Source organism: Nestor notabilis, unplaced genomic scaffold (genome assembly GCF_000696875.1).
Source record: "Nestor notabilis isolate BGI_N333 unplaced genomic scaffold, ASM69687v1 scaffold25444, whole genome shotgun sequence".
NCBI classification, from domain to species: Eukaryota; Metazoa; Chordata; class Aves; order Psittaciformes; family Psittacidae; genus Nestor; species Nestor notabilis.
This window is the reverse complement of record NW_009927308.1, coordinates 7,678-22,204: the sequence shown is the minus strand read 5'-3', so window position 1 is coordinate 22,204 and position 14,527 is coordinate 7,678. Positions and strand designations below refer to the sequence as shown.

At 46.6% G+C, this 14,527-nt stretch overlaps 1 protein-coding gene across 1 annotated transcript; it reads left to right on the top strand.

Annotated features, from left to right (window-relative positions):
• Nucleotides 1-611: 611 nt before the first annotated feature.
• LOC104405334 (coiled-coil domain-containing protein 37-like) lies at nt 612-12,038 on the top strand. The gene is made up of 16 exons (XM_010014010.1): nt 612-675; nt 1,080-1,166; nt 1,526-1,623; nt 2,996-3,188; nt 3,815-3,882; nt 4,578-4,741; nt 5,323-5,403; nt 6,344-6,525; nt 6,604-6,766; nt 7,656-7,704; nt 8,035-8,186; nt 8,992-9,127; nt 9,583-9,761; nt 11,215-11,308; nt 11,781-11,869; nt 11,933-12,038. Exons 1-16 carry the CDS (start codon nt 612-614, stop codon nt 12,036-12,038), a joined length of 1,905 nt encoding a protein of 634 aa, XP_010012312.1.
• The last annotated feature ends 2,489 nt before the right edge of the window (nt 12,039-14,527 follow it).

Here is a 14,527-nt window from a genome sequence, read left to right as displayed (position 1 = left end):
GAAACCTAACCAACACGTCAAGGGGGCTTTTGGAAAAGGCTCTTCAAGAACTGAGAAAGAGAGAGAAAACATTTAGGTTGTATTGGAACAGTCTAAATTCTACCTCGGCCTCTGTGTCTCATCAACAGCGAAGGTTTGACACCTCCAACGAATAAGACACTAATTGGGCAGCTGCAGAAACACAGCCAATAGGAACCACAAAGCACCAAGGGCATACATAGAAATTAGGCCAGATGAGTTTAGCTCGAAATGCTTAGAAGTTGGAGGCTGTTCAGAGCGAGAAATGATGCTCTAAAATAGCCCTAAAACCAGTGCGAGTGAAAGAGGATATTTTCTTGTGTGTCTTATGCCAACACGGATCAGGAATGGTCTCAGCAGCAGAATTGCATCAATTCACTAATACCTCGCTGGACCCAGCTTGCTACTTTTGTTGATGAAAGGGCAACTTCAACAATGGTGTATCTGTTCTTTGTAAGTGAGCTCATTACAATTACACCTTTTCCCCTAGGAACCATAACAAAGGCTACAAAAAGAGACAGGATTCAGCAAAACCAAAGCCTAACCTTCAAGTTTGCCAGCCTAAAATTAAACACGACAGAGTACCCTGCAGCATGTCTGTGCAGTCCAACCATTCAGCCTTATTGCAAGAAACCCACAGTGATGAAGCAGTTCCTGGTAAGAGCTTTAGGGAGCACGAATGTTGCTTGTGAACCAGCAATAGGAGGATGAAAAAGTGTGGGTGTGGATCAGACCTGGAGATGTGGGTAGAAGAACAGACAAGGGTCTTGAGTTGCTTGTAATCTCCAAATTGGACTGTCTTTGCTTTCCCATCAGTGTGTGCCTAAGGGGGACTGTGTTTTACACAGCTTTCACATAAGCCAGGGTTGAACATCTTCCTTTTGGGGTCAGAACACAAATATTTTCCAGTTGACTGAAGCCTTTTGTTAATTCCTACAGACACAAAAGGCTCAGTGGTTAAGATCCAGAAGGCCCCTGGGCCCATCAGTCTGTAAAACCTACTTCATCAGTTACTGGCAGGTCTCAACTGACTGATTTGATTATGGTTTTACTTGGTCCAGGGTCAAGACTGTCATCTGCACATACAATGTCAACATCTAAAAGTCTCTTTTCCAAAACTGGAATGGAATCCCAGCTTGTGCTGCCAGGTAAGACCATGATGCTCTAGCAGCTTTTCCTTGTCAGGTCAAAGGAGAAGCCTGTGTTCAGACTCTTCTGCCCATCACCAGACAAGATGGTAGAACAGCTCCAGACTTACAAGAATCCCTGGGCTGAAATCCTGAGCTGGTCAGCAGATACGGTCAAGTGACACCAGTAAATAGTACAGAGGTCTCAGTTGTACCACTGGCATCTTAGTAGCTGTGTCCAGCTCCCTGCTCTTGACTCAGCACTGTTGGACATCTTCCCCCTTCGGGTGGGATGCAGCAGATCAGAGTCTCCTTGCACCAATCCTGATATTCTGCCTCGTGTCTTCTACATCCTCATCCTTTTTTTGCAGGAAGCCCAGAAAAGGATGAAGAAAAAACAAAGAAAAACCCATTTGCAGTTCCTCCAGATTTTGATATATTCTCAATAAGGGATAAGGAAAGACAAAAGGCTCGGGAGGTACGTAAACATGCTTTAGGCAAATGTATATACAAGCAGTGCACCGGGGCAGGCAACCAACCAATATAACACCAAAATTTAGTGCATGAGAGAAAGAGTAGCTGCCAGATTCAGCTGAGGTTTCCCCAGATCAGTTTCAAGTCCATGATGAGAGATTAACTTGACCAAGAGCAGACCTAAGCACAGCCTTTCTTGTTGCTGGTGCAAAAGCTGGATATTGTCACTTTGTTCACCTGCTTCAAGGCAGATTTACCACCCATTCATGTTCCTTGAGAAGATACCTGCCAGTGCTATTAGCATTGATTTCTATATAAAGTTTTGGTGCAAGATCTCTTGCTTTCCACTTCAAAAGGCTTGGCTTTCTGCTTGGGAAGCTGTATTCCAATGTTGGATGTGACCACCTTCTGAACTGCCAGCAAAAGAAATGGCTGGGAAGAAGGATGACAGGGGTTTCATGACTTAGGTTTCTTGCCATAAGACAGTGAATTGCAGCCCACCAGAACAGAGACCTGGGTTCCAGGTATGTCTCTGTTTCTGCAGTGGACTTCCCTTAGGGCATGCCATCCAAAGGGAGAGGTTGTCACATCTTTGAGAGGTCTGATTGCTGCACGAAGTTACAGAAGCCAGGCAGCAGTGTTGAAGCAAGAGGTCTTTGTTTCTAAATCACAAAAGGAGGGCTCCAAATAAGCTTAAGCAGCCTCCTCACTTCATATTGATGACTGATATAGTCTGGTTTTCTCTCAGATGGAAGGTCACTTTGTAAGTATGGGGAAGGGCTTAGAAAGGATGTCTAAGGATCTAAGGATGTCTGCTGAGCAATGTCCTCAGCCTAACCCACGTCCAAACTGCAGACAGCAATGAATTGCTCTAGAGCCCATGTGAAAGCACTGAGTATGAAAAACCTTTTACCCTCCAGGAAGCTCTGGGGTGGGTTTAAACAGATCCCCTCAATGTGAACTTGAAGGTTTACATGCCTTTGTGACAGTTGGAATAGTCAGTATTGAGTGTGGGCTCTCCTCTTGTTCCCTTTTATGAGGGGACTTGAAGGATGAATCTCTGAAAATTTCCATTCTCTCCCAGGAATAACCCAGGAAGGCAAAATGAGGACAGGGATAGGTACGAACTGGCACAGCTGGTGGCTGGATGCAGGATCCAAATCAACAAACTAATGAGAACAAATGCTAAGAAAGGAAGCGTTTTGCTTGCCTTGAGGGACAGTATCACGGGCATTAGTCAGATGAACCAGGCAAATGTGCAGCAGCAGGGGATCGGGAACCTGCAGGTTTCTAGACTGTGAATAACCCCTCATGCCTTTAAACCCACAGCAAACAAAGCACATAATCAAACTGAGCATATAACTGCCTCCTCATAGGAACGTGAAAGGATGAAGACCATGAAAATCCATGAGAAAACCACTTACTCCACTAAAGTAAAAGCAAAGCAAAAGGAGTTAAGGCAAGCTCTGCAAGAGGAGGAAAAGGAGGAGGCCAGAAAACAGGCAACAAATGAAGAGAGTCTGAAAGCTCTTCAGGAGAGTCTTCTACGGCAGATAGCCTCTAAAAAAGGTAGGGAGCAGTTAGTATCCTTGTAGTGGTGCTGCTCAGCTGAGTGACAGCCTAAAGCAAAACTCAGAGAGGGGATGGGAGCAGCAGTTAGTTCCGGCTGACTTTGGTGAGCTCGTGTAGACACAAGTTACACACTGCATCACGCCAGCCTCTGTGGGGTGGGCCATCTCCATCTCATACCTATGGAGCATGCGTCGCCTCCACTCCCATAGCCTGGGTTCCACCATCCCCTGTGGCCTTCACAGTAGCTGGGAGCTCTCAGAATCAGCTGGGAGTCAGCTAAGAGCATGCAGGACCTTGTGCCAGGGAGACGTTAATACTAAGCTGACTTAAAGTTGGATTTTAGTGGATGTGAGCCTCTGACATGAGGAGCAGCTTTGCTATTGATGTCTAGAGCACATCAACCTTTGTAAGGACCAGATTCTCCATTCTATTCTGCCTGGTTTTACTTCACAAAAGCCCATATGAAACTGATCCTAAACAAGGTCAAAACTACAATATAATAACCAGTATTGCTGGCTCCAGTGCCAGCCACATCCGTGCTCATGACAGCCTACATATCCACTGTGTTTTGCCTTGGCCATATTTCCTTCTCTAGTCTGATCAACTTTATCTCCTCATTTCAGATTACCCAGTAGAAAAGGAGACCTTCCGTGACTACATAAATGTCTGGAAAGAGATCTTGTTACTTGAGGTACTTGGCTTTAAGAATGTTACTTTCTATTAATTTCTATTCCCTGTATTGCTTTGGTTTGGTTGTGGGGTTTTTTCCCCCAAGATTCATTTCCTAGAGACCATACCAAGGAAGGGCACATCAGACCTCAGGAACTGATTGTCCAAGTCCTGTGTTAAAGACACTCACAGTCTATACCCCAGCAATCCCCAACCAAGAAAGAACAGAACATAGATCATTTGCACCATCCATTAGTAACTATTTCATTGTATATTATATATCAAAATATATTATCTATTTAGTATATATATCATATATATACTGACCTTTTGGCTCCTGCTGTCCTATATATAAATTATAGCTGGGAGCCATTCTGAACTCAAAATAAGGGAGCCATGCTGGAATATCCCCATTATTCACCTCTATTTTTGTGCTGTAACAGACAGAATCAACCTTTGTCAGCCAGGAGTTAATGCAGTGCTGGGATTTCTGGATTCTCTCTTTAATTTCACCTTTTATTTGCCATGCTCCTTCTGAAATATCTCCTGGCCTCTATGTACTTAGTTTGCATTAAGACAAACATACCTTGGTTTGAAATCCTTACCCTCTCCACCAATAACTATAACGCAATAAGGTAGCCAAGAACAAAGCTAAAGCAACATACCTTCAACATCAACCAACCAACATGACTGTGTTGCCTTTTGGGTTCATTTCAGAATGACATAACAGTAAAGCGAGAGGAGATTCAAAGGCTGGAGAAGATAGCAAAGAATGAGGAAAGGAAAGTGAAAAAGGCTGAACAGTACCTGAGTAAGAAAACTGCCATTTTTGAAGAGTTCCTGAAGGAAAAACAGAAACAGTCTCTTCAAGCCCTGAAAATGTAAGGGATGTTGAGGGAATCACACGTGTGCTCCTTTGTGCTGGACACAGGAGGTCTTTTGCCTGACCTCCTGCAGGGTTTTGGCTGGCAAATCCTCTATCCTGAGCTTGCCTGGAGTTACAGCCCTGGTGGCACTTTCTCCCTGCGCATTCAATGAAAGAGAGAAAGAATAATAGCTGGGGAATCCCCTCACTGCAAAAACCTTAAGGAATCTGCTGCTAACCCCACCACTTCCATCCTTCTCCCAACACCCTTGCAAGAGGGAGATGCCTCTGCCTGAACCCTCACAGCAGGAGCAGCTCCCTAAGTGGAGCCAGCAGAGCACTTTGGCATCACAGGGGCAGAGCAGCAGTTGATGCTCAGCAGCAGCCGTATTAGGAAGGCTTTAACCTGGAAGCATCGCTGGGCCCCCATGCTGTCTTTGCTAAGCCAGGCAGGAGCCCAGCATCTCCCGGGACACACGGATAGCAGGGATTTCTAGCACTCCCCTCACATCTTTTTCTCTGTTTCATAAGCACCTCAAGTCACTCCCTGTTCCTGCTGCACTGTTTCACAGCTGATGTTCATGTATTCTTCCCTAGTGCTGCAAAAGAAGCTGAAAAGAAGACAAAGAAAATATCGGAGATCCAGGGGGTCACTTCCCAAATCGAGAACCTCCAAAAGTAACAGCTGCACACTATTCCACTATTCCTGCTCAACCTTTAACAGCCCTTCCAGCGCCACCCCCCTCCCCGCCAGCCCTTGGGAAACAGGGAATTGGGAAAAAGATTTCTAAGAATGTTCAGTTTTGAGAGCCATAGAACCCCAGCCTGGTTTGGGTTGGAAGGGACCTTAAAGCTCCTCCAGTCCCAACCCCTGCCACGGGCAGGGACACCTTCCACTAGAGCAGGTTGCTCCAAGCCCCCGTGTCCAACCTGGCCTTGAACACTGCCAGGGATGGGGCAGCCACAGCTTCTCTGGGCACCCTGTGCCAGCGCCTCAGCACCCTCCCAGGGAAGAGCTTCTGCCTCAGAGCTCATCTCAATCTCCCCTCTGGCAGGTTAAAGCCATTCCCCTTGTCCTGTCCCTACAGGCCCTTGTCCAAAGCCCCTCTCCAGGCTTCTTTAGGTCCAAATGTCTCAGCTTTTGTTTTCCAGATGCCAGTTTTGTTTCTAAAACAACTCAATCAGATATTTTGTGATATTTTTCAAAAGTATAAATATCCCAAACCCAAAATGAAATGTCCAGTCTCTCATTAAAAACCAAACAAAACTAAGTAATGCATTCTAACAGTGACCTGAGGAAGGATGTAAAAAACTGTCTAATTCCCATTGTGGATTGAACTGGCAAGATTTCTCATGCATTTTCAAGGAAAAATTCCCAAACCAGCAAGCTCAGTGCCATAGCAACGGTCTGGCCACAGGGATGTGACCAGGCAGCATCAACATGAAGAACCACAGGGAGCACACAGGGCAGGTTCCCATTTACCTTTGCATGTCCGTGAAGACACGTGTCCTATTGTCCCTTCTGTGGCTGATGCTGACTACCAGGAGTTAGAAAGAACCTGTTCCAACAGGGGCTTTCCTCCCTGCTAACAAACTCTGTCCCCTTCTCTCGACCCAGTGAAATATCCCAACTCACAATCGATCTGCAGGAGTACAAGGTGTACAGGAACTTCCTCCGTCACCTCTCTCTCAAAGAGAGGCAGGGGGAACGTAGCAAAAGGTACACAAGCCCGAGGGATGTGAAAACACCACCCAACACTAGAGAAGGAGATGCCTCAGCTCCCATCACTGCAGAGCAGGGTGAGTGCCAGGGAAGAGCTGCCCACCCCTCACTGCGACAGCCCCGTGCTCTAAGGGTTCATCTCTCCTTGTCTCCAGGCCAGGGTGGGACAGCTGGGACAGACACTGCCAGTCCCTGCAGTACCAATAATATGGATGTGCCAAGTTCCCTGCTGTCATCAAAGAGTTTGACTGTCAAGTCCTTGCGGGAGATCAAGCCTCAGCTCATAAACTTCCTGAAGCCTCTATCAGCAAGGAAAATGTAAGTAGAAGACAATGCACACAACAGGCTGAGAGCAAGCCCTCAGCTGGCTGGGAGTCAGCATAGAGGAAACCCGCTCCTCAGCTCTGCTGTGAGCAACCAGAGAGCTGGGTCTGGCTGGAACAGCTCCAAATAGCAGTAGAAATCCATCAGGCACATGAGTCAGTACCTATGTGCCTCCTCCATCCTCAAAGACTCTGCTCAGAGCCTTGCCTGAAGAACTTGGGGGAGCCTTGACATAACCCCAGGAGGAATCATAGACCTGCAAATAGCTGCCTGTTGTTTTGCCCTTAACGAAGGTCTGAGGCCACTGTAGACCCCCCCTGCATTGACTGCTGTCAGTAGGAGCCTTCAGGCAGTACATGCTGGGGTGCAGGCAGAGCATCACTGCTGTAAGGTAGGCAAGGCCTGCCTGAAAGAGGAAGGGCAGGTGGGACTATGAGACAAGTATGTCCAGGTCCAGCTTCTTGAGGCAAATAAAGCAATTGCCTGGAAAAGCAAAGCAGGACTGGCTGGTGAATCTCCTAAGGCCAAAAAACCTGGCTATCGATAGAGTTTGAAGTAAATCATTGCTGCAGGGCTCTTTCCTCTGCCTCCACTCAGAGCATTGCAGATTCCAGGTTCTCCCAAGCCACTGCAATTACTGGGCTGCTGCCACATGGCAGGAATGGTGCAGACACAAGTGGGGCTGGCATTGAGATGATGCACATGGAGGTTTTCACCCCTCCGTCGCACAGGGGATCAGGTCCAAGTGAAGGTGATGAGCAGGCTCTGCTGCCAGCAGGAGTAAACAGCAACAGCAAACACCGACAGTGCTCCTCATTCACTAACACAGTCTCCTTTGAGCTGTCATTTCTCCAAGGGGCTGATACACAACATGCTTTTTCAGGAGTTCACTGGAGGCTGCAGAAACCAACACCAGCTCGGGCGAAGATGAGGTCAGGAGTCTCATGCTGAATATTTACATTTTTTGCTTGTCCTGTGTCATTTACTGATTGCTTTCACCTTCTAACTGATCATTATGCTATTGAGGAGTTACTGTAGCCACCACCACTTGCCAAAAACCTACCATCATCTCAGAGCTTGCCATCCCCCAGTGAGAGGGTTAGACTAGACAATCTGCAGAGGTCCCTCCCAACCCTAATGATTCTATGATCCTGTATCACATCATATAATGGGAGATTGGGAAATGAGCGAAGTTGTTGGTTTTTCAATGGAAAAACAAAAAGAGGGAGGCAGGAACTCATCTCATGTGTTTTGCACTCCAGGACCCCGAGCTGTACTTTACTGATCCCCAACAACTGCTATCTCTTTTCATGGAGCTGGAGGATGAGAACTTGTCCTTCATCCAGAAATCCCAGGAGGCAGAGGAAAGTCTGCACAAGGTTCAACAGACTTTCATCACCACTTATGAAAGCAAGTAAGTGTGATCCTGCAAGTGGTGGGAAGGGGTCCCTGTGCCCCAGCTCTAAACATAAGTGACTCTCTCCTCTTCCTGTCACTAACACTCACCATCAGGCTGCACGCTGCAGACCACATGGAACGCTGCTCATGCAGCACACAACAGACTCTGTCACACCCTAGAGCCCAGCTGCAGCCCATCCAACTCACCATCTTGTGAGCCCATAGGAAAGTGTCCCTTCTAGGAGATGGGACTTGATCTCGGGACTAGTTCCTCAGTCCTCAAGGCACAGGCTGGGGAACTGATGCATTCAGATCCTGGAGCAAACATCAGCCAGAAGTACCATGTAATTCTCATCCAGAAAGATCAAAGGAAGACACCAAGCATGTCCTGGAGTGGTCCAGACCAGCACCTATTCCAGCTCAATGCAAACCCTTCCTAGAGGAAGCAGCAGGGAACCCAAGTGTATTTGCAGGATAGTGTTTCAGTGACAGGTAAACGCACATATTCCCATTTAAAGTGTAGCTTATCCCCTTGGGGAAGTTTCTAAAGGTGATCTACTTCCCCCACCAGTTATTATAAAATCCTCACTGTTCAGCTATGACACTTCTTCCCGCAACACCAGCACGGTGCCTGTTTTCCAGATAAATCCCAAATTCCCTCTGCCGCGGAGCTATGGGTGCAAGTTCCTCAGGAATGGCACGAAGTGTTACCTCCATCTGCCGGCACCAGGAGGGATAGTCCCAGGCTGGAAAGCAGCAGTTCAGGAGTCGTGTGTTTCAGAGATGCCCTCTCGATATCCCGCCTTTCTCTCCTGGCCTAGGGAGAAGGAGTTAGCAGAGCTGAAAGAGGAGGTGGCCACCCTCAAGTCCTCCATCGCCAAGGAAGAAGAGAGAGCAGCAGATCTGAAGCTCAAAGCTCACCTCTTTTCCTCTGGAGAATGCAAAGCTGATGACCAGGTACATGTTGAGATGGAGGCAAAGGGGGGTTAGTGAATAAATGGTTCCTCTCCGCCAGCCATACCCATCCTGGGAAGAAAGCCCACAGTGGCTGCACTGGGGAGGGATCAGTGCTATTTCTCAGCAATGGAGCAAGGGCAGCTGTGGGGCATTACTGAGGAGCAAAGTGATGTGTCTGCTCCATGCAGTGCCATGAAGTGGGAACGGGGCTCACAGAGGCAACTGGGCTGCAACCCATCCCAAGCCACAGAGAAGCTGCGGAGATGAGACCAACAGGAGAATGGCTCCATACATGCATCCATCCCAGACACTGGTGCTCAGGAAAGAGGGAAATGAGCAATTGAGCTTTGTTGAGGGAATTAAAGTGCACTGATTTCCTCTGCTTTTGAGGGATGTTGTGGTTCTACTGGGCAAAGCCCAGCTGCGCCTCTCACCACATCTCCTCTCATCTCTAGGACAATATTCTTGCAAGCCTGAGGAAGAAGGTGCAGGAAGTCTATTGCCAGTGCACGGGGGAAAGTGGGGAAAACCTGCAGACAGTGCAGATGCTAATGGTGTTAGAGAAAAAGCTCAACGACATCCTGGAGAGAATCCCACCAGAAAAGATAGAACATGCAAAGGAACGAAGGATAAAGTAAGACGGGACACTCTTCTGGGAACGGGGCCTTTACCTTTAATGCTGACAGCCAAAAGCAAAGCCACAGATCAACTGGGAAACCGAAAGCCTGTGTGACCAATTCATCCCATTTTACTTCTGTAAGGGCTTCACATTCATAGTCCTTGTACATCCCAACCAGTAGCTCACAGCTGCATTAGAAAAGACCTGAAAGCTACATTAGAAAAAGGCAAAACTGGAATAATAAATAATAATGGTAATAATAATAATAGCACAAACAAAACCAGATTCAAGGAGGAGAATAATCATCTAAAGAAGACAATCTGCAGTAACAGTATTTAAACTGATTAAATAGAAAAACTACTGCTCTGTAGTTATTTAACACACTCAAGGTCTGACGTGCCCTGATACTTGGTCAGGCTTCAGTAGGTACATAAGGGCATTTGTCAGCAATGCCAGCCCTTAAATCCTTCTTCCACAAAACTGTTAAGTTAAACAGCAGCCAATTAACACAAGCAGTGTAGGTTGAGATGAGACACATTCCCTTTGGCTCACACACATGAAATGCCCCTTCGCAAATAGCAAAGATGCTGCTGGACAGCTGATTGTATCTGCCCACCCTCAGGTGAATCAGATCCAGCAGAGAAGAACCAAACAGTGTGAGGATTTAAAGCCAGAACAGTGACATTTTCCTCCTACTTACTCTTTTTCTCTGCATCTTTCTTCACCTTTGCAGTAGAAAGGGTGTGACGCTTCTTCCTAATGTTCTGTGAATGGTTTTGCATTCTTAGCTTACAGAAGAAATAGGACACGCATTTATTCTACTCCATGGAAGAAGGAGAATAATTCAGGAAGGAATCTGACCCTCAAATAAAAAGCAAATCCAACCAATAAAAAAAAGCCCTCCAAAGACCATTTAAAACTCTCCTGAAGATCACAAGGTTAAGAATTCATTTCCTCTCTGCCAGAATGTGCCACAGCTTGAGACCATGTCTGTCCCATAGCTTCATTTCCATAAGGAATTGGAGCTGGTTAATAGCATCAGCCTCCACTGTGCCCATTTAGTCAAAGTAGTTCCATGGACTATACGGTTGCACTGGTGAGAACTTCAGACACAATGAGCATCTTTCACCCACAAAACTGGTGAGCATCCTGGTCAACTGTGGAGTGTAAGTCACCTGCTGAAAGTGGTACAGAGCATGTTTGCAACAGAGAACAACCACCCAACAACTCCACCTGCAAAGCTTGACATGCTTTTTCCACCCCTTGCTCCAGAAGGAGTAGGATCAACTACAGCAAGCGTTTCCCTCTCACCACCTTCCCAGCAGAACCCCTGCATCAGCTGTACCCAACCCCTGTGCTCCGGTAGTCCTACACTGTCAGATGTAACATGTAATGTTAAATGTTGATGCTGTGTGTCAAAAGCATATTCAGTGCATTTTATTAATCCTTTATTTGCTCCCTTCAAAAGGCTCAGGGAGGGAAAGCTGAGGCAACAGGAGCAGCAGACGGAGAAAAGACTGAAAAAGGTCCTGGAAAGGTCGAAAGTAACTGTGGAAACGAAGGTAAGTGCAATAATCCATGGGAACCCCTCACCAAACAGCCCACATCAGGGAAGCAGGGGGTACCTGAATGGCAAGGGTTTAAGGGAAGAGTGTTACAGCTTGGGGGTGGCACCCACGTTCACGTGTAGCCCAGTTTACAGGACTGATGTAACTTAAGCAACTGCTGGGAGGTAAATCACACCGCCAGTTATTCCAGAGGTGTGCAAGCTTCAGGCCACAGCCCATGGGTCAACATGACAGTGAGGACATGGGCTACTGAGAACAGGCACCACGAGTCCCTGCCCCTCTACTCAAGATAAAGCAAGAGGGTTCTGCAGGGTCCCGCAGCTATTTCTTTGGACTTCCAACTTGCCTTCCTCAACGGTACAAATCAGGCTTTACTCAGAAACCAGCTGCAGGCGCAATAGCAGGTTGTAGAAGCTGATGCACAAGCACATCCACGGCCTTAAAGTGCTTGGCACTCATTTTCTAGCAGAAAAACCTCACACTCAGGCACAGTGAAACCTGTCCAGAAGAGAGCACAGGGCCCCGGCCCCTTGAGCAGGAGCGTGGCAGCGTTAGGTGCGTGGTTCAGACACGCTGCCCAGCGCAGCACTGACACCGGCGCCTCTTCTTCCTCTGCAGACCAGCAAGACTGATGTTTCGCTCCGTCCTACCTCCCAAGAAGCCGAAAAGAAAGCCCAGACAAGAAGAAATAGATAAGGAAGAACAACTCTGTCACTTCACTTGACAGCACAGCCTCACCCACAGCATGCAAGGCTGATGCTGCTCTCGGTTTTTCATAGATCTACACTCTTGCTCAGTTGATCAACTTCACTTCTCCTACCCCAAGCTCCCAGGTGAAGGTGCTGGGTCAGAGCTCCTTTTCCCCTCTACTGATCTTTTGCCTGAACAAATAAATTGAAATTGTCACATTTTGCTTCTCAGGCTCCTTCAAGCAACAATGCTTTTCTCATGCAGGTTTTGATGCAAATAGCACTATCCCTACAAACCTGACTAGTGAGATCTACCGCAGTCCTGGCAACAATCTTTGTTATGGCACGACAAAGCCAGGCACCTCCCAGACATTTATCATAACCACAAATCTGGTGAAGGACTATAAAAAACAAAGGCTAAGCATAGCCTTTAATCCAAAGGACTGGTTTCATTACAGACCAGCCCACTCCTGTGCAGAAGACGTAAGCAAAGGAAAACCAGCAGCTCTGCAGAAGCCAAGCTGCTAATAGTGAGCTTTATGTCCATCCATCTGAAGAACAACACCCAGTGACAAACTGACCATAAAAAAAAGCTTTATTAACCCTTTTGCACCAGCAGTTCACCAGGTATCCATTGCCAGCAATGGAGTCCAAGCCAAGTGATCCCATTTTCGGCCCCAAGAGGTTAGCACTTTACATTCACTTACAAAGCTGAGTGAGGTACATTTTCAGAAGTAGAAAGATTTGGTTGGAAGTCCCATAAAAAGATGGAGTGTTCCTTGGCCATTGTAATAGATTCAGAACTGGTATGGTCCTTGAGAACAGCCTAATGCTAATGCAGGCATCGGGAGCTTGAGGCATCTCAGCTTCCAGGGAGAGCACGGTGACAACTAGAGCAAGACCCTCCAGACGATTCCTCCTTAACCTTCTACCTCTCAGGAGTGGACTCCAGGCTGCAGCCACAGCCACCACATAGAAGATCTCATCTACCAAAGAGTTTGGTTTGGAAACCCAGCCTGAGAGGGTTAAGAAATTCCTGGACATAAGCTGTAAACTCAGGCTGAGGGGAACAGAGAGACCTCAATGCTCAGTTAAGCTAAAGATAGAAAAATAAAACTGGTTCAACCAGAGGATATAATACTGCCTCAAACCAGGATGTGAAGGTGAAGGTAACCTGTATGTTTTTTCTCTCTCCCCAAGTCTTCAACCGGAAAAAAGCATTTATCTGGACACATACATTGTTCAAAAGGCACAGGAAGTAAAAGCGTTTCTGAATGACCTCGTGTGAATTCAACACCAGTCTAACTGTAAAATAAATAAATATGTGCAAGGTTAGAAAGATCACAACCTTCTCCCGCATGACACATCCTATTGTGTAAAAAAAACACACATACGTGCATACACACACCTCATTGAGAACAAAAAACAGTACATACACCCTCTTAGCAAACTCCTATACAGCATTTGGTAGGCATTCAGTACATCACCATAAGAAACATTTAAATTACTACCTTAAAATGTAACCAAAGGTGGTCTTCTTGTTTCCTATACAACCCTACAGTTATTTAGGTGTCTGCAATCCAGATAAGTACAGTACATACAACCTCTCCCCCCGCCCCCAAGAGAAACTGCAGGTTTTCAGTGGGGCGAATCTTCCTACGTAACAACTGTCTCCCCCCATAAAATACTCTTGACCATGGCATAGTCTGTAAACCAGTTGGAAGCTCCACGTGTATGTGACACTCTGGGATAGCAAGAAAGAACAAGTGTTAACAGTGTTCCATAAAAAAATCCCCAACAAAACAACCCAACCCGAAGTAAAAAGGTAGTGGCCAGTTCACAGGTAACTTGGCAGCAGTTTGCAGAGGAGACAAAAATCAAGGTGCTTAAATTTATGTGACGGTCAACATTCCTCCCCAGAAAGGGAACACAAAGATGAAAACGAACCTCTCGGATGCTGCTGGACTCCTCACTCCTCACTGGCAGTGAGTACAGTTCTATTGCAGTTTTCAAGTTTTGCTGGAAGAATTCAGCAAAGTACTTGGGATGCAGGAGCGAGGAAAGGGAGAAACTCAACATGAGCTACAAACTGATTCACAGTTAAGGTAACGTTTAGAATCTAGCTTCCTAAAACAGAGATTTGACAGCATCTCATTTTCATGGTGTGGGACATTCATTTCGTTACGTGTGACAATTTTAGTCCAGTTTTCTGCTAAAACACAGGGGCCAAACAATTATTTGTGTGTGTGTGTGTGTGTGTGTGTGTGTGTGTGCGCGAGCGTGGAAGAACACTTGCAAAGTTTAGCTCTTAATTCCTCAATGCCACTGGCTCCAGAGGAGAACAGCAGAAGGAAGGTTTGAACTGTTGTAGGCAGGATAAATTCGTATGTGTTAGCTGTAGAATACTTGCTTTCCTGTGAAAACAGTAAATATTACCTCAGTTTGAAGTTTAATACAGTACTTCTCCCTGAAACAACACTGTACAGCAGTCTGCCTCAGCCTCGCCAGCCTCCAGGCAGACAGG